This window comes from Podarcis tiliguerta (genome assembly GCF_965153285.1).
Source record: "Podarcis tiliguerta genome assembly, chromosome: 16".
Lineage (NCBI taxonomy): Eukaryota > Metazoa > Chordata > Lepidosauria > Squamata > Lacertidae > Podarcis > Podarcis tiliguerta.
The window spans coordinates 3,114,235-3,137,023 of NC_139549.1; the positions used below are offsets into that span (position 1 = coordinate 3,114,235).

Genomic DNA, 22,789 nt, shown 5'->3' on the forward strand with positions numbered 1-22,789 from the left:
ATCCAACCCCCTTCAAGGTGGGAATCCCAGCTAGATCAGACACGGCACATGGCCATACAATTTGTTGTTCCGACATTTACAAATTAACCTTTGCATATTCAGTGTGACTTTCCTGCTCGCTTAACGGACTGTGCACACACAGAAATATTAAACTGTACCCTGCTTTTCTGTTTTATAAACAATTTTGGGCACTACGGCTGTTATTTTCCATAACCCAGTGCAGACCCACTGAAACTTGTGGACATAGCTACAGCCACCATAAATTCTAAACAGCCATGGTTCCCAACTACCACCACCACCACGCCAAAGAATTATAGGAGTTATAGTTTGTTAGCATCTCAAAAAGCAGAGACATCACCTTGCCGACAAAGGTCCGTATAGTAAAAGCTCTGGTTTTCCCAGTAGTGATGTATGGAAGTGAGAGCTGGACCATCAAGAAGGCTGATCGCCAGAGAATTGATGCTTTTGAATTCTGGGGCTGGAGGAGACTCTTGAGAGTCCCATGGACTGCAAGAAGATCAAACCTCTCCATTCTGAAGGAAATCAGCCCTGAGTGCTCACTGGAAGGACAGATCCTGAAGCTGAGGCTCCAAGACTTTGGCCACCTCATGAGAAGAGAAGACTCCCTGGAGAAGACCCTGATGCTGGGAAAGATGGAGGGCGCAAGGAGAAGGGGACGACAGAGGACCAGATGGCTGGACAGTGTTCTCGAAGCTACAAGCATGAGTTTGACCAAACTGCGGGAGGCAGTGGAAGACGGGAGTGCCTGGCGTGCTCTGGTCCAGGGGGTCATGAAGAGGCGGACACGACTAAACGACTAAACAGCAAGGGTGCTGAGAGTTCTTAGGAGATTTCTGTTCCCCCTTCTCAGAGCTACAATTCCCAGAGTTCCCTCTATACCTGTCCACATTTTCCTCGGAAACTCAGAGAAAAGTATTCCAAAAGGCGAGATGCACCCTTCTCCTCCCAGAGGCACCCGCCAACCAGAGGAGGAGAAGTGGGCGATATTAATTAACAGCTTGCGCATTTGATTGTCAACACATATGGGCTAATGGGAAGCAAATCGAGTCAATGTTTGCAAATGCTCACAGCTGCGTCGGCTTAAGGGGAAACAGAGCAGGGTTGTGCGTGTTGTTGTTTTGCACTCAACCAAACCTCTGCAACAGCAAATGTGTGCCTGGAAGGAGAAGGGGACTAAGACCCTGATGTTGGGAAAGATGGAGGGCACAAGGAGAAGGGGACGACAGAGGACGAGATGGTGGGACAGTGTTCTCGAAGAGACCAGCATGAGTTTGACTAAACTGCGTGAGGCAGTGGAAGAGGAGGGCCTGGCGTGCTCTGGTCCTTGGGGTCACAAAGAGGCGGACACAACTAAACAACAACAACAAGCCACTCTGGGAGCCCTTTTGTCTGAAAAGGGAGAGAAAACACTCTAAATAAAGTTAGGTACCGCTATGTAACCCTTTCCCACTCCATCTCAGAACACTACGCAGAATGGGGCTTTTCTGAAAGATGCAAGAACGCTTATACCGGAAGTTCCACTGTAGTCAACCTCCCACTTAATTTACACTATTAATTTCCTTAACCATTGGGGTCTAGGGTACCTCAAGACCCCCAGATCCCTTATATCCCAGCCTGTTCACAGAGGCCTTTGGGGGAGTCACTGTTCACGGTCCCCCACAGGTCAGATCCAAGAGGAGCCATGCAAAATTTATGGATCTCCCTTCCAGGTGAGGTCAGACAGGCCCAGTCTCCCTGTTGAACTTCCGACACCCAGTGAAGTCTTCTTTCATTCCAGCAGGCAGTTAAACTGAATCTCGATTTTATGGGTTCCACTTACTTTTATCTGCATTGCATTGTTTTTTCCCAGCTTAAGAGACGAAGAGGTACGTAGTCAAACTGAGTATCGCCCTGTGGAAAGGATCCCAGTGCCTTTTAAATAGGTTAGCAGCATATATTTTTGAAGTCTGTCCATTGAATGATATTGCTTGTAAGCCACACCTTGGTAAGGTTTGTATCTTGAGATGCAGGATCTAAATTGCAACACATCAATCATCCTGTCAAAAGGTAGGTGATTAATCCTCCCGCAAGTTTCTCAGGGACCAGGCCTACTGCTCAGACTTACCAGAAAAGGTTGACGTTCTCTGGTGCCAGTTTTTAATTGTTTTTATCAGGTTTCAAATAGATATAGAAAATTTTTTAAAACCCTCCTCCCAATCTGGGGGCCAGGTGAAGGGCCAGGTGCGCAGCCTGGGCGTCATTCTGGACTCACAGCTGTCCATGGAGGCGCAGGTTAATTCTGTGTCCAGGACAGCTGTCTACTAGCTCCATCTGGTATGCAGGATGCGACCCTCCCTGCTTGCGGACTGTCTCGCCCGAGTGGTGCATGCTCTGGTTATCTCCTGCTTGGACTACTGCCATGCGCTCTACGTGGGGCTACCTTTGAAGGTGACCTGGAAACTACAACTAATCCAGAATGCGGCAGCTAGACTGGGGACTGGGAGCAGCCGCCAAGACAACATAACACCGGTCTTGAAAGACCTACATTAGCTCCCAATACGTTTCCAAGCACAGTTCAAAGTGTTGGTGCTGACCTTGAAAGCCCTAAACGGCCTCGGCCCAGTATACCTGAAGGAGCGTCTCCATCTCCATCGTTCTGCCTGGACACTGAGGTCCTTTGCCAAGGGCCTTCTGGCGCCCCCCCCCCCCCGCGAGGTTACAGGGAACCAGGCAGAGGGCCTTCTCGGTAGCGGCGCCCACCCTGTGGAACGCCCTCCCACCAGATGTCAAAGAGAAAAACTACCACCAGACTTTTAGAAGACATCTGAAGGCAGCCCTGTTCAGGGAAGTTTTTAATGTGTAGCATTTTAGTGTATTTTTGGTCTTTGTTGGAAGCCGCCCAGAGTGGCTGGGGAAACCCAACCAGATGGGCGGGGTACAAATCATAAATTATTATTAATTATATTATTATTAATTATATTATTATTATTATTATTATTATTATTTCTGCATGGCTGAAATGCATCCTTGAACTCTGATGATGCTTCTTGCTTACCTGACAGGCAGACATAGAGAGGGCTGTGTGTTTAGAAACTAGCCTTCTGTAGAAAAAGGTAAAATTTGCATGCGTTGATCCACTCCCTTTTGCCCACCCTGGTAAGTGGACCTCAAGGGGTTGCCCAGAAGGGAATGTGGCCCTTCCCCAACCTGCAGTTGTTGTTTTTCTGGAGAGCTGCCATGGTCGACGCATGGGATTGAAGGAAGTCGTAGCTGAGCCAGGCAGGGCTGAGAGTAGGTTGCAGGCGCGAGGGACCTTTGGCCCATCAGATGTCGCTGAAATATAACTCCCACCAGCCCCACAAGCACGGGTGGTAAGCCAAATTGACCTCAAATATTTCTCTGCAAGGTCGAAGGAAAATGGAAAGGCCTCCCCATTGTCTTTTCGTTCACAAATCCTGTCTTAAGGGTATGTCTGTGTGTGAATAAGGTGAGCCTGTGACCTGGCTCAGGAACTAAGTATTTATAATTACAAAAGACTGGCCAGGCTCCCCAGGGTATCCAATCAAGTGAGCATTAACAGGTAACCTGTCAGACAGGAGGTAAACAACGCACTCAGATTTCTGCTGTAGACCGCCTCTTTTGTGATGTAGGTATGATGTTTCTGGGGGTGGTCTTGGACTCCAGAGCTGTCAATTTAAAATGTCTATATAAGGGCGGGCACACCTTGGTTCTGGGTCCTCCTCTTTCTCCTGCGTGTGAAGGGGGCACCCTGTTGCAACAGTTCAATAAAGATCAGGCTTACTAGCTGGTCCACACATGGGATTGAAGGAAGTTGTAGCTGAGCCAGGCAGGGCTGAGAGTAGGTTGCAGGCGTGAGGGACCTTTGGCCCATCAGACATCACTGAAGTATAACACCCACCAGCCCCACAAGCACGGGCGATAAGCCAGGGGTGATGGGTGCCATAGCATCTGCAGCATCTGGGCGGCCAAAAGTTTCCGGCAGGCAGGCAGGCAGGCAGACCCCAACTTTTGCAAAATGAATCCAGATGCAGTAGCCTTTGTTCTGACACAGCCAAAAGGTGACTCCTAACGTTCTCAAAAGCAGGTGTGCGCACACCAAGGAGCTCTCTCCGAGGGATGGGGGTGAAGCCCCTTTGAGCTGCAAAGTTTATCAACCGATAGTAGGCTGGGTGCAAAGATCTTTTTTAGAAGTACAGTGGTGCCCCGCAAGACGAATGCCTCGCAAGACAGAAAACCCGCTAGACGAAAGGGTTTTCCGTTTTGGAGGTGCTTCGCAAAACGAATTTGCTATGGGCTTGCTTCACAAGACGAAAATGTCTTGCGAGTTCCTGCGGGGTTTTTTCCCCTCCCCCCCCCTTTTCCCCAAGCCGCTAAGCCGCTTAACAGCTGATCGCTAAGCCGCTTATCAGCTGATCCACTAAGCCCACTAAGCCGCTAATAGCCTTTTAGCAGCTAATCCGCTAATCCCTTAAGCCTTTAATAGCCGCTAATAACCGCTAAACCGCTAATAGCGCTAATCCGCTAAGACGCTAATGGGCTTGCTTCGCAAGACGGAAAAAAACCGCAAAATGAAGAGACTCGCGGAACGGATTCTTTTCGTCTTGCGAGGCACCACTGTAGTCTCAAAGCAAACCACCCTTGCTTTAATGCATGGGTAGGCAAACTATAAGGACATGGGTGGCGCTGTGGTCTAAACCACTGAGCCTCATGGGCTTGCCGATCAGAAGGCTGGCAGTTCAAATCCCCGCGACGGGGTGAGCTCCTGTTGCTCACTCCCTGCTCCTGCCAATCTAGCAGTTCAAAAGCACACCAGTGCAAGTAGATAAATAGGTAGCGCTCCAGCGGGAAGGTAAACGGCGTTTCCGGATGTTGGTCTGGTTTGCCAGAAGCGGCTTTGTCATGCTGGCCACATGTCTGCGGACAAACACCAGCTCCCTCGGCCACTAAAGCGAGATGAGCACCAGAACCCCCCCCCCCGACTCCTCTGCGACTGAACGGTCAGGGGTCCCTTTACCTAGGCAGACTAAGGTCCAGGGGGCCAGATCCAGCCCAATCGCCTTCTAAATCAGCCTGCGGACGGTCCAGGAATCAGCGTGTTTTTACCTGAGTAGAATGTGTCCTTTTATTCAAAATGAATCTCTGGGTTATTTGTGGGGCATGGAAATTAATTCATTCCCCCCCTCCAAAACACAAACCGGCCCCCCCACAAGGTCTGAGAGACAATGGACTGGCCCCCTGCTGAAAAAGTCTGCTGACCCCTGCTTAATGCATATGAAACCACTCCTCTTTTTTTTAAACACTCAACTCAGTTTTTATTTCTACATTCACACGATGCTAGATTACATTATACGAGTCGATCCTCTACATTCTGCCACGGTGCAGCGCAGCCAACCGACAGGGTTAAATGCAGACACGGGGTAATCTCTTGTTCTCTAGGGGGCTAGGCTGAGTTTGACGGGAGACGTTCACTCTCTGCCTGAGAGGTGGATGGGCAGTCGCTGAGACATATTCTTTCGGAGGTGAGAAGAGGCAGGAAACTAGGGCACATTTTTCCTCCTCGACTTTGTCAAACCCTTTCCACTGTTATTAATAATCTGAAAACAAGCCTTGATACTGGCTTGAACGGGGATAAAAACTGAACTTCCTAGCGCTGGACGGAGCTAATAGCCATATATATACATGACATATATAATTATATATATATATAATTACTAAAAAGGCACTTTCTTTCCAAAAAGGGACCAGCCTTACAGATCAATTGCAAGAAATGCAAAGGTTCCTTCTTGCGGCCTTTGGGTGGGGCAAAAGCGTCCTTTTGGCCTTCAAACGTCCTCGCGTCCCGATCAAACCCTTTTCAGAAAATCCTCCTTTTTTTCTTTTTGGCGGCTTCAAGCAGGCCGTGCTGCTGCGCGGATGGGGCCACCCAGACAGTCCCACCGCAGGCTATAAGGGAGTTGGTTGCCTCTGGGGAGCGAGCAGCAAGGGCGAAGCAGCTGGCGATGGAATAAAGGCCCGGCGAGTTTGCAGAGGGTTCCTTTTTGGGGGAGCGGGGAGCGGAGGAGAGGAGTTTGAGTTCATGTTTCCAGCACTCTGATGAGAGGCAAAGGTTTGGGGCCCGGAGACTTGGTGAGCCGTTTGCTGCAGGAGAAAGAGAGAGAAGACAGAGGGGAGGGAGAGAGATATTAGAGAATAAGCTGACATTAGGAAACGTGGCGATAAAGGTGTTGGGATAGAAGTACTGTTTTGGGGGGACAGGGAGCGGGCGGGTGTGGGGGATTCCCTGGTCCTGAATGGGGTACCTGTGCCCCTGAAGGACCAGGTGCGCAGCCTGGGAGTCATTTTGGACTCACAGCTGTCCATGGAGGCGCAGGTTAACTGTGTCCAGGGCAGCTGTCTACCAGCTCCATCTGGTATGCAGGATGAGACCCTACCTGCCCACGAACTGTCTCGCCAGAGTGGTGCATGCTCTAGTTATCTCTCGCTTGGACTACTGCAATGCGCTCTACGTGGGGCTACCTTTGAAGGTGACTCAGAAACTGCAACTAATCCAGGATGCGGCAGCTAGACTGGGGACTGGGAGCGGCTGAAGAAACCATATAACACCGGTCCTGAGAGATCTGCACTGGTTCCCAGTACGTTTCCGAGCACAATTCAAATTGTTGGTGCTGACCTTTAAAGCCCTAAACAGCCTCTGTCCAGTGTATCTGAAGGAGCATCTCCACCCCCATCGTTCAGCCTGGACACTGAGGTTAGCCAAGTTAGAGGGAACCAGACAGAGGGCCTTCTCGGTAGTGGCGCCTGCCTTGTGGAACGCCCTCCCTTCAGATGTGAAGGAAATAAGCAGCTATCCTATCTTTAAAAGACATCTGAAGGCAGCCCTGTTTAGGGAAATTTTTAATATTTAATGCTGTATTGTTTTAAACACTCGATTGGAAGCTGCCCAGAGTGGCTGGGGAAACTCAGCCAGATGGGCGGGGTATAAATTGTTGTTGTTGTTGTTGTTGTTGTTGTTGTTGTTGTTGTTGTTATTCCTGGCCTGTTCTGCAGTGAGTGGGTAGGACTTGTCCCTTTTTGCAGTGAATTGAATGTGCGGATGAGCACTTTCTAGGTATTCTGGCCCATCGCTCTGAAGGCGTGTTAAGCTATTCGCATTTTAGGAACGTGCCAGTCGCTTTGGGGAGGGGGAAGAGAAGAGGGGTGCACCAAGGGGGCTCATGGCCCAGGGAGTGTAGGGGGTGAGGGGTGAGACCCCACCAGGCAAGGCCTCTTTCCACCTGCCTTGCCCCACCCTCCAGCCTCTGCTTCTCATTTTGTTCTGCATTATGTTGTGCACTGTGGCTTGCTGTTGTTTTACTGACTGGAGCTGGGGAATTTCTTATTGTAACTGTTAAGAGTGGATTTTGGTTTAATCTTGAAATGCTGCTATTTATTATTATTCTATATTATTCTAATGAATGTTGAATGTTATTTTATTTGCATATTTTATACACTGGTACCTCAGGTTACATACGCTTCAGGTTACAGACTCTGCTAACCCAGAAATAGTACCTCGGGTTAAGAACTTTGCTTCAGGATAAGAACAGAAACCGTGCTCCGGCGGCAGTGGGAGGCCCCATTAGCTAAAGTGGTGCTTCGGGTTAAGAACAGTTTTAGGATAAGAACGGACCTCTGGAACGAATTAAGTTCTTAACCCAAGGTATTACTGTACTGTATTATGCATATTGTCTTATTTATATGATGTTAGATGCTCTGAGGCTGGCTCTGGCCAGGGAGGGCGGGATACCAATAAATTTTGTTGTTGTTGTTATTCCACCCCAGGCCGGCTGCCACTGCCCCTGAAAGGCAGGTGGCAACCCCTCCACCCTGCCGCTCACCTGCTGACGTACTCTGATTTGGAGCGGGGCCTTGCATTGTGGGCCCCGGCGCTCTGGGCCTGCTTTTCAATGAGGTGCTCCATTCGATCGTGCATCTCGAGGTTCTGAAGGGAGAAAACAGGAGAGTAAAAGGGATGATGTCACTGATTTCCAGAGGGCTGGTCTAAACGAACTGGGGGTGGGGGGCTTCCAGCTCTACAACCGTATTTAAAAAAGGGGCATGTTCATTATACCAGCAACATTTCGCTCGGGAAAAAGGGAGGCGGACAGAACTGGCCTGTGGCCTGAACCACTGGAAGAACAAACGGCATTTCAGTAATGGGAGCAAAGCATCACGGTCGGGACGTGCCAAGAGAAAAACTACGCATTTGGCAGAAACTGGCAAAATGGGCATTAAATTCCTCTTTGATCCCACCTGCAAGTCAATTTCGTGCCTGTGTGTGTTCCTTCAACACACCTGGAGAGTCAGGTTGAAAGAGTCCTCTCTGGACCCGGCTGGCATTCCCGCAAACGCCCCACCGGGGGGCAGCTGAGCCAAGGGCTCCTCTGGGGCAAGGAGTGCGCTTGGTCTTTCGCCACCCAGATTGCCAACTTGCAAAATCGAAATGCAAACACCCCACCCTACCCCAAAATTGGATTACGCATTTTCTCCAGATTTCGCAATGGGAAAGCATGTGGGAAAATAGGTGTTTTTAAGGCTGTGTACACAGCCTTAAAGCACGTGCAAAAATAGTTTTTTTCTTTTAAGGTCTTGTTTTTGCAGGCAAATGCACTGAAAAGTATTAAAGTTCATTTAACGTTTTTAAAAGAGCATTTTGTACGTAAGGAGCGTATCCAAAATGTGGGCTTCAGGGGTCGTGCCCTACTCAGCGTAGACCTCTGCTGAAATTAGCAGACCTAAGCTAGGTGTGTTGATTTCAATGAGTCCGAGTAGGACTAACGTTGGATAAAACTGTAATAATCTGCAGCCATATGCAGAAACATCGAAGGGAGAAATGTGATCACAAGGTGGGCTGACAGGGGACTGCACTGGATGCCTCTAAAAAAGGACTATATGGGTTTGCAGCCAATGTTAGCCCCACTCAATGCATAGAAAAACAACTCATGAGAAAACCTAGGCCCTTTAATGTCAATATCTTGCAGGCAACAAGATTAGGAACTTTATTAAAAATGGCTGCCTACCTCTGCCTCCAGGTAGGCCACACGTTCTTTGAGTTCTTGGATGATTGTGTCTTTGGACTGAATCACAGTCTTGGAGTTTTGAAGCTGTGGAGAAGGAGGATTGTTAGAAATGCAATCTCCAGAAAAGGAGAAGCTAGCTGCAAACATGCCCCAAAATGGCCCAGGATAAGTTGCATCAGGGACGCGGGTGGCGCTGTGGGTTAAACCACAGAGCCCAGGACTTGCCGATCAGAAGGTCGGCGGTTCGAATCCCCACAACGGGGTGAGCTCCCGTTGCTCGGTCCCTGCTCCTGCTAACCTAGCAGTTCGAAAGCATGTGGTGCAAGTAGATAAATAGGTACCGCTCCAGCGGGAAGGTAAACGGCATTTCCGTGTGCTGCTGTGGTTCGCCAGAAGTGGCTTAGTCCTGCTGGCCACATGACCCAGAAGCTGTACACTGGCTCCCTCAGCCAATAAAGCGAGATGAGCGTCGCAACCCCAGAGTCGGTCACGACTGGACCTCATGGTCAGGGGTCCCTTTACCTTTTAAGTTGCACCAGGGGTTTAAAACTAGCACCCCCACCTCCAGAGGAAGTGTGATCTGTAATCTTGGGGAAGGTGGGAGAGAGAGTGACAGATCTCAAAGCAAAGATGCAACATCAACCTTCAACTCCCATGATGTGGAGCCACAGCTGTCAAAGGAGGGGTGAGGAATTTGCAGAAAGCTCCCGATGTTGCTGGACTTCAGCTCCCAGCAGCCCACAGGGTCAAGGGTCAGGAATGCAGCTGTAATCCACTACCACCGATGACACAGAAATGTCTGAACTCTCTCTCTCTGTAGTTAATGCATGCTGCCTGATTAATCAGGCTCTTAGAGCAGCTTATAAATCATTTTAAAAACGCAACAGCCCCTCCCCATAGGCTTACAATCTAAAAAGTCGCAACACACAAGGAAAACCGATTGGGTGGGAAGAGGAAAGAAGGAAACTCAAGCCCACAAGTTGCAAAGTTGTTCTAACGACCAGCTGGGAGGCTCCAAAGGTTTTTCTAACACAATTTAAGTTTGAATCCCTAATCCTCTGGCGATTTGCAGAACTTAGTTACAGGAGTCCTTTTGAGGTGTGAGTCACTCAAAAGATGGGAGGTCAGTTTTAAATCAAACAGAAGCCAAATTAATTGTCCCAGGACTTAAGATTTAACTCTTTCCCAAGTCAGGGAGATACACACACAGCTGGTTTTAAAGGCGGAGAGACTCTCTCTCTTTTATTTGTTAATCTTACCATCTGGTTTCTGTTATGTTTGGCTGTTAGCTCACTTTCTCCGTCTAGACTTACAAATGTATGAAGACAAGCCTATCCAGACATGCAGAGCACTGACGTGTGTTTTAATATGGCTTTTTATAGCTCTTCATTAATTTTTTTTTGAAGGTTTTAAACAATTGTTCAACAGATAATTCCCTTGCTTTATTCTCTCCATAATCTGCTTTGCGGTCCAATTAGCTTTTTGACATTCAAGTGACATATAAACTCTACGGAGTAAAATAGGTAGGAGCAGATATGCAAAAATGCTCTTTTGGGGTTACTCCCAGTGGCAGCCGGGTGCCTTTTGGGATTGGTGGGGAAGAAGGCAGAGAAAGAATCCCAATGGGAGGCGGAGCCAGAGTCAATGGGAGGCGGAGCCAGAGCCAACAGGGGTGGAGCCAGTGTCAACAGGAGGCGGAGCCAACTTCCTCTACTTCCCCCCTCTTCTTCCTCCTACCTGCCCAGTTCTACAAGGGGCAACGTTGAGACCAAAGGTGTCAGGTGTGCATGCAAGAGCCAGGCCCTGTGACCAATAGGACTCTGCAGGACTGGGGCCTTCCTAAGTTTGTTCTGGAGAGGCAAGGCGCGGCCGCACAGGTGAGGCCAATTGGTAACTCACAACACCTGCTGGCAAGAGCCAGGAAGGGATAGAATGTCAGCATTTTCCCTTCAGCTCTTTGCCACAGCAACACGCTTCCTGCCTTGCTGCGTTTGGCTTCTTGCTTCTTGATCCTTGAACCTTGGGCTTTGTGACTCCTTGCTTCTTGACCCTCGGACCCCTGACTTTGTGACTCCTTGCTTCCTGACCCTCGGACCCCTGACTTTGTGACTCCTTGCTTCCTGACCCTCGGACCCCCGACTTTGTGACTCCTTGCTTCCTGACCCTCGGACCCCCGACTTTGTGACTCCTTGCTTCCTGACCCTCGGACCCCTGACTTTGTGACTCCTTGCTTCCTGACCCTCGGACCCCTGACTTTGTGACTCCTTGCTTCTCGACCCTCGGACTCTTGACTTCATGACGCCCTGCTCCTCGACCCTCGGACCCCTGACTTCGTGACTCCCTGCTTCCTGACCCTCGGACCCCTGACTTTGTGACTCCTTGCTTCTTGATCCTCGGACCCCTGACTTTGTGACTCCTTGCTTCCTGACCCTCGGACCCCTGACTTTGTGACTCCTTGCTTCCTGACCCTCGGACCCCTGACTTTGTGACTCCTTGCTTCTTGATCCTCGGACCCCTGACTTTGTGACTCCTTGCTTCCTGACCCTCGGAACCCTGACTTTGTGACTCCTTGCTTCTTGACCCTCGGACCCCTGACTTTGTGACTCCTTGCTCCTCAACCCTCGGACCCTTGGCTTCTTGACCCCTGGGCTCTCTGACCCTCAGACTCTTGGCTCCTGGCTTCTGGACCCCCGTTCCTGCTCCCACCCCGCCATCTTGCCCCCGGTCCTGACGTCCCCAGCCGGGACTTCAATCGCCCATGAACCGGACCGCAACAAAGGGTGAAGAGGAAGTGAACAGGCAGGGCCACCCCTCATACTGGTTGTTAAGTAGGAAGCCAGGCAGGGAGGGGGTTGGCTGAGAGCAGAGGGGCAACAAGGACGCTGGACTCATCCTGCTCTTTGCATTACGCTTGGGTCTAGCACAACATTATCTCTGGAGACAGGAGGATGTCATGCTGCCGGCAAGCGGAGGGGTAAGAGTGGAGGAAGGAGAAAGAAGCAGATTGCGTAACCCCAAACTCAGGGAGGGGACCCCAAAAAGCTCCATCGTAGCCGCAGCGCACAGCTCATCCCCAGCACCCACCTGCTCAATCATCTGCCGGACCTTCCTCTGCTGGCTCTTGAGCATGTCGTCCAGGTGGTGGATCTTCTCCCGCAAAGTGGCAACTTCCTTCTCCAGTTTGGCCGACCTGAGAGCAGGAGGACGGAGGAGGAGGAGGAGAAAGAGGCCGCAGGTTATGCAAAAGCCAGTTCCGTAAGATCCCGCTTTTCGTTCCAGCTTGAAAAGCGGCTGCACGGATTGAAGAAAATGTTCCCTTTAACATTTGTTTAAAAACCTGATGGACTACATGGAAATGGCGGAAATGACTGGCAGAATCCGAGACCAGGGAGAAGAGTTGATGGAAGAAGATTGGAAAGAATTTAAAGTATACTTACAGAAATACTGCAAAATTAATGAATGTTAGAAAAATATTGGAATGAAGTTATATGGTTTTAGCAGAAATGTTATGAAGAATTAAGCAAAAATTGATTGTTAATGGATCAAAGTGGAAAATTTAAAATCAGATTGTGTTAAGATTAATCATAGAACAAAAAGTTGAGAAAGAGGGAAACGATTTGCTGAATTAGCTAATTTGAACTAGAATACAAAAAAGGGAGGTGTGAGGAAGTCGAGGAAACAAGTAAATGAAAGATAAAGATATGGAAATTGGATGTGTTTTTAAATGTTTTTTTGTCTTGTATTGTTTTTTCTTTCAATTTTTATGTAATTTTTTATTGTCTTTTTTTCCTCTCTTATATTTTTTCTTTTTTTTAACTATAAAACCTCTAATAAATATTATTTTTTTAAAAAAACATTTGTTAAAAAACCCGAGGCATTTTTGTTGGGGATTGTAAGGAAAGACCTGCCAAAAAAGTTGAAAAACATCTTCATGTATGCGACAGCGACCGCGAGAGTTCTGGTTGCACAAGGATGGAAGACTGAAGAAACCCCAACTAAAGAATCATGGCAAGAAAAATTGATGGATTAAGCAGAACTGGCAAAATTGGCATCTAAGCTATGGGACAAGGATAACTGTGACTTTAAGGATGAATGGGAACTTTTCACAAAGTATCTGAAGACGCAACAAAGCGAACTGGACTCCTTGGCAGGTTTTGAATAAACATTCACAAACTTTTTATTGATAATAATCAGCTAAATAGTTTGAGGATGTATAGAACTTTGTAACATGCAGAAAACAGCATTCTTAGAGAAACCAAAGACTGGAAATGAGGGAAGTTGGGGGGCGGGTTGTGTGGGAGGATGGGGGGAGGGAGGAAAAATGAGGGGGAAACAAGGATGATATGTTTTGGGATAATATGTCTTGTTATAATTTTGAATAAAAAAATTTGAAAAAAAGAAAAAAAAGAAAAGCGGCTGCATGGGCAACTCCCCATTTAAGTGCTCTTGGGGCACACGCATGCATCGCTGCGAACTCAGGCGTGGCATAAAAAGGGGTGAAAACGGCCCCCAAAGAGCACGAAGATGGCCCTATGACAACACTTTGGAGGTCCCAAGTCTCAAGGTGGTTAGACTGGTCTCAACTAGGGCCAGGGCCTTTTCAGTACTGGCCCCGACTTGGTGGAACGCTCTGTCACCAGAGACTAGGGCCCTGCGGGACTTGACATCTTTCCGCAGGGCCTGCAAGACAGAGCTGTTCCACCAGGCCTTTGGTTTGGACTCAGTCTGACCCTTATGTTTCCCCCCCCTTATGGTTTTGATTTATGGGCTACTTTTAAAATGAGGCTGCATTTTAAATTGCATTTTAACCTGTATTTTAAATTGTATTGTTGTTGTTTTTCCCTTATTATGATTTTATTCTAATTTTACTGGTGCTCTGGCTGGGGAAGGTGGGGTATAAATAAATTTTATTATTATTATTATTATTATTGACTCAAAAATAGCATCTAGCAATCCCATTGGGAGTTTGAGCAAGAAGTGATCACAGTGGAGTTTGGTGTATATTTTTTTAAAGGGTTTTCCAGATGTTTGGAGGGTGTTTGGCGGTTTTCCCAATGGTGTTCCAATATACACGATTTCACTTGAACGTGTTGCGCCTCGGAATGTAACCCGTATGCAAATGGGGAGCTGTTTATGATCTCTCCTCCCACCCCACGCCCTGTTCTGTGCTATCCGTCGCAAAACCCTATTGGACGCAAGTCAGACACAAGTCCCCAGCCCCACAGATCCACCAGGCCTGGGGCTCAAGCCTCTCACCTCTCCTGCTCGGCAACTTTGTCCTTCTCAACGCTGCGCAGCTGCTCCAGCTCAGACTCGTCGTCTCTCATCTTCTGCAGCAGAGTTTTGTGCTCCTGCAACGGGGAGAGAAGGGCAGGCAGGGTTAAGGTGGCTGCCGCGAGGCTCTCAGATCCGACAGCGGGCCTTGCAAAAAACCCAAAAAGCTACGCCTAGGGAGGGGAAGAACAGAGAACGCCGTGGGGCTGGGCAGTATCCCTGACCCACAGTACGCACATAATTTGCTCTTGCTGGAGGCAGCGACGCCTGCCAACTTGAATGTCTTTAAAAGAGGACGGGGCGGATTCACAGAGGACGAAAAGGCGACAGTTCTTCTTAGATTCCCATCCTGAGCAGGTGTGGCTACTTTAAGCCAGTGTTTCCCAGCCTTGGGTCTCCGGTTGTTTTTGGACTCCCATTCCCATCATCCCTAATCTTGCTAGCTAGGGATGATGGGAGTTGTAGTCCTAAAACAGCTGGAGGCGCAAGGATGGGAAATGTTGCTTTACGATACGATAATCTTTATTGTCATTGACCCATACATAACAACGAAATTGGAAAGGGAAAAAAATCTACATAAGACATTAAAAACCAACACGCCTGCTTTCCCAGCCTGGTTAGCCCCTTAAAAACCTGATACCCCATTTTAAAAATACAATACACTCCCATAGAGACCCCTTAGGTAAAGGGACCCCTGACCATTAGGTCCAGTCGTGGCCGACTCTGGGGTTGCAGCGCTCATCTCACTTTATTGGCCAAGGGAGCCGGCATACAGCTTCCGGGTCATGTGGTCAGCATGACTAAGCCACTTCTGGCGAACCAGAGCAGCACACGGAAACGCCGTTTACCTTCCCGACGGAGCGGTACCTATTTATCTACTTGCACTGGTGTGCTTTCGAACTGCTAGGTTGGCAGGAGCAGAGACCGAGCAACGGGAGCTCACCCCGTCGCAGGGAATCGAACCGCCGACCTTCTGATCGGCAAGTCCTAGGCTCAGTGGTTTAACCCACAGCGTCACCCGAGTCCCCCTAGAGACCCCTTACACTGCGTTTAAAACCAAAATCGTATTTGGATAGAAACTGTTTCTCAGGCGGCTAGTCCTAGTCTTTTAAGCTGTAAACCAGCATGTTTTTGGGTGAATGGTATCATTACATTTTATTATTATTTTTTAAAGGCATTCTGGTCTACGGCTGCTCCTTTCCAGGGTCTAAAGAATTGTTTGGTCTCTGATAAGTTTGCTAGACTGTTTTTAATGCCATCTTCTGCTTGCAAGGGCCACTTCAAATAAAAGACAACTAGAGAAAAGAGGGTTCTGAATGAAATTAAACAAAAAGGTACAATTAGATGCATAACCAAACCAAGCGAATTTGCACTCTCTCTTAATTTTGGCCCAGTGGCACAACGGCTTTCGCTGCGCCAATCTGCCCTGCGGACAACCGCCGGCGTCTTCCGTCAGGCGAGTACCTTCTCCATCCCCGTCAGGAGTCTCTGCAGTTCCTCCAGCTTCAAATCCTTCTCTTCCAAGTCCAGTTCCGCCCTCCTGAGAGCTGCTCCCGAATGTTCGGCTTCCCTCCGATAATGGGAAATGGACGTCTGCAAGAAGAAGGGAGAGGGGGCACTTTTGCATGCATGTCAACCGTTTCACACACACACACGGCTAGCGAAATTGCATTGTTCACCCCAAAAGCCTGGCAACCATCATCATACCATCATCAACCCTAAATGGCCTCGGTCCTGAAGGAGCGTCTCCACCCCCATCGTTCAGCCCGGACACTGAGGTCCAGCGCAGAAGGCCTTCTGGTGGTTCCCTCACTGCGAGAAGTCAAGTTACAGGGAACCAGGCAGAGGGCCTTCTCGGTGGTGGCGCCCACCCTGGGGAAAGCCCTCCCACCAGATGTGAAGGAAATAAGCAGCTATCCTATCTTTAAAAGACATCTGAAGGCAGCCCTGTTCAGGGAAGTTTTTAATATTTAACGCTGTACTGTTTTTAACACTTGATTGGGAGCCGCCCAGAGTGGCTGGGGAATGCGGGGGAAACCATGAAGCCAGCCAATGCTCTGCATAAAGGTAAAGGGACCCCTGACCATTAGGTCCAGTCGTGGCCGACTCTGGGGTTGCGGCGCTCATCTCGCTTTACTGGCCGAGGGAGCCGGCGTACAGCTTCCGGGTCATGTGGCCAGCAGGACTAAGCCGCTTCTGGCGAACAAGAGCAGCGCGCGGAACCGCTGTTTACCTTCCCCCCAGAGCAGTACCTATTTATCTACTTGCACTTTGACGTGCTTTCGAACTGCTAGGTTGGCAGGAGCAGGGACCGAGGAATGGGAGCTCACCCTCTCACGGGGATTCAAACCGCCGACCTTCTGATCGGCAAGTCCTAGGCTTGGTGGTTTAACCCACAGCGCCACCCGCATCCCTAATAGCTCCATCCTTATTTCAGACACCGTGATATATCAGTACAGTCGTACCTTGGAAGCTGAACGGAATCCGTTCCAGAAGGCCATTCGACTTCCAAAACGTTTGAAAATTCTGATTGGCTGCAGGAAGCCCCATCAGAGGTTCAGGTTCCAAAACAACGTTCGAAAACCAGAACTCTCGCTTCCAGATTTCAATCGTCTGGGAGCCAAAACGTCCAAGTTCCAGGGCGTCCGGGAGCCAAGGCACAACTCTACAGTCATACCTCGGGTTAAAGTTGAGGTTGAGCGTTTTGTGCTCTGCGGCAACCCAGAAGTAACAGAACACGTTACTTCCAGGTTTCACCACTCGCGCATGCGCTCAAAATGACGTCACACGCATGTGTAGAAGCGGCCAATCGCAACCTGCGCAGATGCGGGTCGCCTTCTCTTCAGGATGTGAACGGGGCTCCGGAACGGATCCAGTTTGCATCCAGAGGTACCAGTGTATATCGCAATGTTTAGCTGGTGATGTATCACAACGCTGAAAGCCAGCCCTACGCAGGGGTGCTGGAGGTGTAAATGATGGTCACACTTTGAAAAGCCGCTATCCCTGGATCAAGTTCGTCAGTTTTGTTGCATTAGTCAAGCTAAACTGTCCCAACTGGATTTTGAAGAATGTGCAACTGATTGCGACCGCTTTGAACGTTATTGCGTTACGATCTTCCCAAGCGGGTCGCTCAAACTGCAGTTTTGAATCATGATTTTTGTAGGGTAAGGTTGCGGGTCCTGGGGATGAGCTTATGGAACCAAGGGAGCGGTGAGACCCCCCCCCCAATAAAAGTTTGGGAACCGCTGGCCTGACCCAGCGGGCATTTCTTGTGTTCTGACCTCATAGGCAGCTCTGTCCGACTGGTGACGCTTCTCAGCCTCTTGGAGTTTCGTGAAGAGCTTCTTGGTGGTCTCCCGCATTATCGAGATGTCTTCTCCGGGGTACGTCGGCTCATCCTGAAGGGAGGTAAGGTATATATATATATATATATATATATATATATATATATATAATATTTATTCAATTTTCCACAAATACAAAGATAGAGTTAAAAAAAACAGTAAAAATACAGTAAAATAGAAAAAGGAGAAAAAAAGGGGGGAAAGTAAAAATTTAAAAATACCTAAAAACACCCCCCTCCACAAAAAGAGAACAAAAAAACAAAAACATTTAGAAAGAAAACACTTCCATTTTTCAAATTCCATCTTTCAATAACTTATTTCCTCGGCCTCCTCCCACCTCCCTTTTTGTATTCCACGGGAGGTAAGGTTTATAAGCAAGGGGGACCTTTTTCGGCCGGAGGGCCACTTTCCCATTTGGGGGCAGCCCCCCAAGGGCCGCACACCAGCAGTGGGCGGGGCCAGAAACAAGAGTGGGTGGAGCAATGAAAGGGGATGTTTTTTTTTTTATGATAGGTTAGTTTCCTACTTTGCTCTCTCTCAACAGATTGAGGTTGAATCCTGACAAGACAGAAGTACTGTTTTGGGGGGACAGAAGGCAGGCGGGTGTGGGGTACCTGTGCCCCTGAAGGCCCAGGTGCGCAGCCTGGGAGTCATTCTGGACTCACAGATGTCGATGGAGGCACAGGTCAATTGTGTGTCCAGGGCAGCTGTTGACCAGCTCCATCTGGTATGCAGGCTGAGACCCTCCCTGCCCGCTGTCTGTCTCGTCAGAGTGGCGCATGCTCTGGTTATCTCCCGCTTGGACTACTGCAATGCGCTCTACTTGGGGCTACCTTTGAAGGTGACCCGGTAACTACAACTAATCCAGAATGCGGCAGCTGGACTGGTGACTGGGAGCGGCCGCGGAGACCACATAACACCGGACCTGAGAGATCTGCATTGGCTCCCAGTACGTTTCCGAGCACAATTCAAAGTGTTGGTGCTGACCTTAAAAGCCCTAAATGACTTTGGTCCAGTGTATCTGAAGGAGCGTCTCCACCCCCATCGTTCTGCCCAGACACTGAGGTCCAGCTCCGAGGGCCTTCTGGTGGTTCCCTCATTGCGAGAAGTAAGGTTACAGGCAACCAGGCAGAGGGCCTTCTCAGTTGTGGCACCCGCCCTGTGGAACGCCCTCCTTTCAAATGTGAAGGAAATAAGCAGCTATCCTATCTTTAAAAGACATCTGAAGGCAGCCCTGTTCAGGGAAGCTTTTAATATTTAATGCTGTATTGTTTTTAACACTCGATTGGGAGCCGCCCAGAGTGGCTGGGAAAAGACCAGACACAGAGGCCTGGAGGGGCACATTTAGGCCCCCCCAGGCCTGAGACCTCCCCACCCCTGAACTGCCAACGATGGACTCCCATCTCCCCATTTGACGCTGACATCCAGGGTGGTGCAATGGTTTGAGTGCTGGATTAGGCTTCAAATCCCCATTGGGGTGACCCTGGGCTGGCCAGCATCTCTGAGCCTAACCTACCTCACAGGGTTGTTGTGAGGGGGGTGGGGATGAAGAGAAAGGGAGAAGTGGCACAGGCAACCTTGAGTTCCTTGGAGAAATGGATGGGCTATAAATGCAATAATAAATAACGTGCAAACGGGTCACAAGCAAGCTGGCTCTACTTGCCCACGGCATTTATTAATTGCATTAATATCTTTCCCCCCCCCCCCAAGAAGTTCCAAGGCAAGGTACAGGGCTTTCACTTCCCTGGCTTCTCCTCTTCACCCAGCGGTAGAGTGAGGATTCCCTGCTCCACTGGCCTGAGGCTCTAACCACTGCACAACACTGCCTCCCCTCTCTCCTAACTTCAGCTCTAGGTCAGGACGAGTGAACAGCCCATTTTCTCCCCAACCTCAGTTCTTCCAGGCATGGAGGCCACCTGTGAACGCCAACCGTCCCCCGTCCCCCACGGCCACGGACTCTCACACACGGACCTGGCATAGTGACATGCTTCGAAATGAGGTAGTTCTGTGAGGACGGATCCCGTTCGGCTTGTCCAGCGCTTTCTGTGTTTGAAGACATACAAATAAAGTTAAATAAAATGGGGGAAGGGACCAGAACATCGCTTCTTTCGTGACAGAACTCCACACAGAGTTGTCTCTCACACCCTTTTAATCATCCAGATAAAGAAACCGTATTTATCGCCAGGCTTTTAGCAGCTGATGGGTAACGTCATTTTTTTAAAGTATATTGTTGTTTGGCTGCGTTGCTCACCAAATGAGGAGTCTAAGAACGACTGAGGGGTGGAGCTTGCATGCCTTGTGCCAATCAAATCGGCCGCGTTGCCTGGGGACTTGCCTTTGCTCAGCGCTTCCCAGCGGAGAGGTGACGGTGGTTTCCCTTGCTGCATCCCCTTTACCGGGTTGCTGCGCTGTGGGAACCACCGCTTGAGGCTTCGTTTGCCTGCCGGCTGGGCTTTCTGCCTTTGGCTCGGAGGGGCTCAGAAGTTGAACATACCAGTGCCTGGGAAATCCCTTATTTTGGCTGCTGGTCCCTAGTTTTTAAATCTGTAAGCTGACAGCTATGCTGCAATCCGGAGTGTTTGCCCCCTCTTGGGGGCTTTTCCCTGAGGAGGGAGATGGGCAGCCCTTCTCCCTCCTCGGGGAAAAGCCCCCAAGAGCCGCACAATCGCTCCATGCGGCTCTTTAAAGGGAGCGCTGAGCAGAACCTCTCACCTGCATTTGCTCCGTAAGATGCACGCACATTTCCCCTTACTTTTTAGGAGGGGAAAAATGTGTCTTACAGAGCAAAAAATACGGTAAGTGCCAACGTGTTGCATGAGTCGCAATACTTTTATCAGCAGCACAGGTTGCATTTTTCTAGCAGGGTCCATGGGGTCTGCTGCTTCCTGAGTGATGCCAGTCACTCCTGCTCCCCCCCCCCCCGACACACAAACACACACAGACTCCAGTCACAACCTCTCAGCTTGGCCGACCTCACAGGGTGGTTGTGAGATAAATTCGGGGAATTTTTTGTTCCTCGAAGGAAAGACAGGATATAAACAGAGCCAAACCCTCGCTCTGCTCCCCCTCTGGCTCAGCCTAACCTCTCCATCTCAGGCAGATGAAGAAGATGGAATTTATGGAGCTGGCTGATCTCACCGGGAGAATCCACGACCAGAAAGGACTACCAAGAAGACCGGAAGAAATTTAAAGACTATTTGAACAAATATTCTAATAGTAAAGAAATGTAACCACTTGAAAGAACCAATCAGGCCTAGGATTAAATGAGACTTAAATATATAAATAAGAAAACGTACTATACGAAAGGTAAAGAAATTGGAATACGACTATAATATTGTTTTATGAAATAATGATATTGGAAACTGCTACATTCAAATTAAGAGGAAATTCAGATGGAGGAGATTAGAGGAAGTCAACTAAAATGTTTCTGAAAATGGATTTCAATTAATTAATTGAGTTTCTTTTTTTCCTGTTTACGTATTTTAAGTTTGTTTGTTTTTTCTTCTTTTTCACTTCTCTACTGTGTTGTTGCGTATTTTCTTTTTTGTTATGTCTATTGAAAATTAATAAATATCGTTGTCAAAAAAAAACCCCTCTCCATCTCAGACTTTCACATCTTTGAAGGAACCGAGCAAAGACCGATCAGGCTGCCTGTGGTTGCAGACCTCCCAAAACTCTTGGGAAACGCAGGAGACTTTTGCCAAAAGAAACGCCAACACCTTCAGAGCGGGGAGAGGCCCTCCCTGCGAGGTGTGGCAGGCAGGCAGCTGGGCCAAGACAGGCAGACAAAACACAAAAGGCATCTCCTGACAGATCCTTTCCAGTTAGCAAAGCAATTAGGGCCTCGGATCCGGCAGCGCTTCTAAGGCGGGCGTGAGTCAGTGAGCTTCTTGATGCAAAGGGGGGGGGGGGGAGAGAGCGAGAGAGAAAACACCCTTTGGTGCCAGTTAGGCGGAGCGGATTTCTATAGCCAAGCTCCAACGCAAGGCGTTCCTCTGCACAAAGGTTTGCCTTTTGCAACTTGTCTTAAGTGCCTTCCTTACTCTGCACCAGCGAGAATGCGAGAATATTTTTTTTCTGGGACGGAATCTGTGCACTGGTGGGAGAAAAAGACACTGGGTAGCAACAGGTTTTTACCAAATTGCTGAAGAGGCAAGCCTCCCTTTCCGGCTGCAACTGAAAAGTTGCTTGCCTCTTCAGCCGCTGCAGTAAACTTCAGAAATGCTATATTTTTCGCTCTATAAGACGCACCAGACCATAAGACGCACCTAGTTTTTTGGAGGAGGAAAACAAGAAAAAAAAAATTCTGAATCTCAGAAGCCAGAACAACAGCGAAAGCAGCGATCCCTCTTGCTGTTCTGGCTTCTGGGATATCTGCGCAGCCTGCATTCGCTCCATAAGACGCACAAACATTTCCCACTACTTTTTAGGAGGGAAAAAGTGAGTCTTATAGAGCAAAAAAATACGGTATTTATGTTATTTCTGCACACACACACCCCCTTCAGTGCCCCATTGAGAGTCCGTGCCACCAGCTCCTTCCGTTTTGCAAAATTACCTCCCCGCTACCTGCCAGCACACATGATTTAAAAGGACGCTAATTACCGCTTGGAGATGACAGCTGTCACTTTTCAGTTGGTGGAGGCTCTTTTCGTTCTGGGCCCTGTCCTCGGCTCGGGCTCGGAGGTAGACCTGAGTCACAGAGGAGAAACCACAACGCCCATCAACTTGGGAAGGAAAGCTGCCCCGGTAGGAAGAAGGCAAACCCGGGACAAGACGGGACAGGCGCACTCTTGAGGAACGCTTGAGGATCAGGGCTGGGGGGGAGCAAGCTGGAGCCCTCCAGACGCGGCTGGACTCCAAGTCCCATCAGGCATGGCCAGCCACCAGGGATGAGGGGAGCCGGCAGAAAAAAAGACCGTCACGGAACTGAGAATTGCACAAAACAAATGAAAATCCCTGAAACGAGAAGCAATCGACTAGAAATATTCTCTTGTCGAAATAAACTAAATAATAAAAATCAAAAAGTTGAAGGGGAAAAATTAGAAAAAACCTTGCTTTACCTAGGATTATAACACTTCAGAATTTTGGGGAGTT

At 49.0% G+C, this 22,789-nt stretch overlaps 1 protein-coding gene and 1 long non-coding RNA gene across 6 annotated transcripts in view; one reads left to right on the top strand and one right to left on the bottom strand.

Moving 5' to 3' along the window:
* Window positions 1-5,307: 5,307 nt before the first annotated feature.
* TUFT1 (tuftelin 1) overlaps window positions 5,308-22,789 on the bottom strand; it is a 58,048-nt gene continuing 40,566 nt past the window's right edge. For 2 of the 4 annotated variants that reach the window (XM_083416684.1, XM_083416686.1), the window contains exons 4-12: window positions 22,298-22,384; window positions 19,667-19,738; window positions 17,633-17,749; window positions 15,816-15,944; window positions 14,334-14,428; window positions 12,162-12,267; window positions 9,078-9,161; window positions 7,908-7,999; window positions 5,308-6,159 (exon numbers count right to left, since the gene is read on the bottom strand). In XM_083416684.1, the coding sequence (XP_083272810.1) occupies window positions 6,096-6,159; window positions 7,908-7,999; window positions 9,078-9,161; window positions 12,162-12,267; window positions 14,334-14,428; window positions 15,816-15,944; window positions 17,633-17,749; window positions 19,667-19,738; window positions 22,298-22,384 (846 nt within the window). In that variant the 3' untranslated portion in view covers window positions 5,308-6,095. Of the gene's footprint in view, window positions 6,160-7,895; window positions 8,000-9,077; window positions 9,162-12,161; window positions 12,268-14,333; window positions 14,429-15,815; window positions 15,945-17,632; window positions 17,750-19,666; window positions 19,739-22,297; window positions 22,385-22,789 lie in introns of all 4 variants that reach the window. The other 2 variants (XM_083416683.1, XM_083416685.1) reach the window with 1 other exon arrangement.
* Window positions 17,633-22,789, top strand: part of LOC310666273 — a 113,483-nt gene continuing 108,326 nt past the window's right edge. For both annotated transcript variants that reach the window (XR_014505834.1, XR_014505835.1), the window contains exons 1-2: window positions 17,633-17,759; window positions 18,057-18,245. This is a non-coding gene — a long non-coding RNA (uncharacterized lncRNA). The remainder of the gene's footprint in view (window positions 17,760-18,056; window positions 18,246-22,789) is intronic.